This window comes from Athene cunicularia (assembly GCF_003259725.1).
Source record: "Athene cunicularia isolate RWA chromosome 3 unlocalized genomic scaffold, athCun1 chr3_part1, whole genome shotgun sequence".
Taxonomy (NCBI): domain Eukaryota; kingdom Metazoa; phylum Chordata; class Aves; order Strigiformes; family Strigidae; genus Athene; species Athene cunicularia.
In genome coordinates this window covers 40,059,647-40,060,789 of record NW_020799097.1, presented here as the reverse complement: position 1 = coordinate 40,060,789, position 1,143 = coordinate 40,059,647, and the positions used below count along the sequence as shown (strand labels likewise).

Genomic DNA, 1,143 nt, shown 5'->3' with positions numbered 1-1,143 from the left:
CCCAGCGCGCCGGCGGGACCGGCCCCGCCCCGCGGCACGGACGGACGGACGGACGACAGTTGGACGTCCCTGCAGGTGCCGCTTCGTGCTTTTAACAGCTGTGTTTTGCTGCAGACTTAACACACGCCTGTATTTACTGTCAAACCGAGCTGAATCCGGTCTTCACCTGCTCTCTCTGCGCCACTTCCCAGAGGCTGCGTTCGAGGGCAGTGGTCTGCCATGACTCCACAGGGTTTGGAAATAACACCTCGTTTTCTCCAGCATCTTTTTTTTTTTTTTTTTTTTTATTCCCAACTAGATGCCCTGTTGATGCTTGCTACCTGATGCCTGCAAGTAACAATTAGTGTTAAGAGAAGCATTCCATTATATGGTAATGTTCTATCCAATTGTGTATTCCTGGAAGTTGATATTATCAGAATTAGTGCAATCTAGGTGAGACTCCCCAAAAGATCTTACTTTGGAAGTCCCAAACGGGGGAAATGCTGAGAAATTCTTTTACCAAACAAAATACTTGGAATTTAACAAGGCCTGAACAATTAAAGTGTACAGAGAAGATACCCTAACCTTGAGAGTAGATACATCCTTGCAGAATTGCTCAAACAAGGCAGATAAGAAAGAACAGCTTGGCCAGGCAACAGAGTTGGGAAACATCCCAGGAGAAGAAACTGTCCTCAAAAGACTCGTGACCATAAAAGGGAAAAAGGAGTAAGGGGCTAACTCCCCAAATGACCCGTGATGACCACCTAGACCCCTGGACATGTGTATTGTAGTTTTGCAACACCAGCATTATGTAAATAGGCAGAGAGGCAGAGACTCCTTGGAAAACATGTGAATATTAACGTCTTTAAGGTATATAAAGGATGAACTTTTGGTTTAGTGTATGCATGTTAGGTGGAGTGATCCCCCATGCATCCAGTGCTGCAATAAAGAAAGCCTACCTTCTCAAACTTCAAACTTCGAGGGTTCTTTTGAGACCAAATTTACAGTAACACTGTGTGCCCAGATTTTGTTTTCTCCTTTATGTTTCTTTGGTGTTTCTGAACCCCAGACCTGTGAGGGCTCCAGCACAGTGTCACAGGCTGGGCAGCGGTAGCTTCATCTGCTCCCCATCTCCACCGCCCCTGGCCTGTCCTCTTCTTGCAC

The 1,143-nt window shown here is 46.5% G+C and overlaps 1 protein-coding gene across 1 annotated transcript in view; it reads right to left on the bottom strand.

The window, feature by feature from the left end:
- Positions 1-221, bottom strand: part of PM20D2 (peptidase M20 domain containing 2) — a 17,684-nt gene extending 17,463 nt beyond the window's left edge. The window contains exon 1 of the mRNA XM_026844124.1: positions 146-221. Coding sequence (XP_026699925.1) covers positions 146-221 — 76 coding nt within the window. The remainder of the gene's footprint in view (positions 1-145) is intronic.
- Positions 222-1,143: the final 922 nt, after the last annotated feature.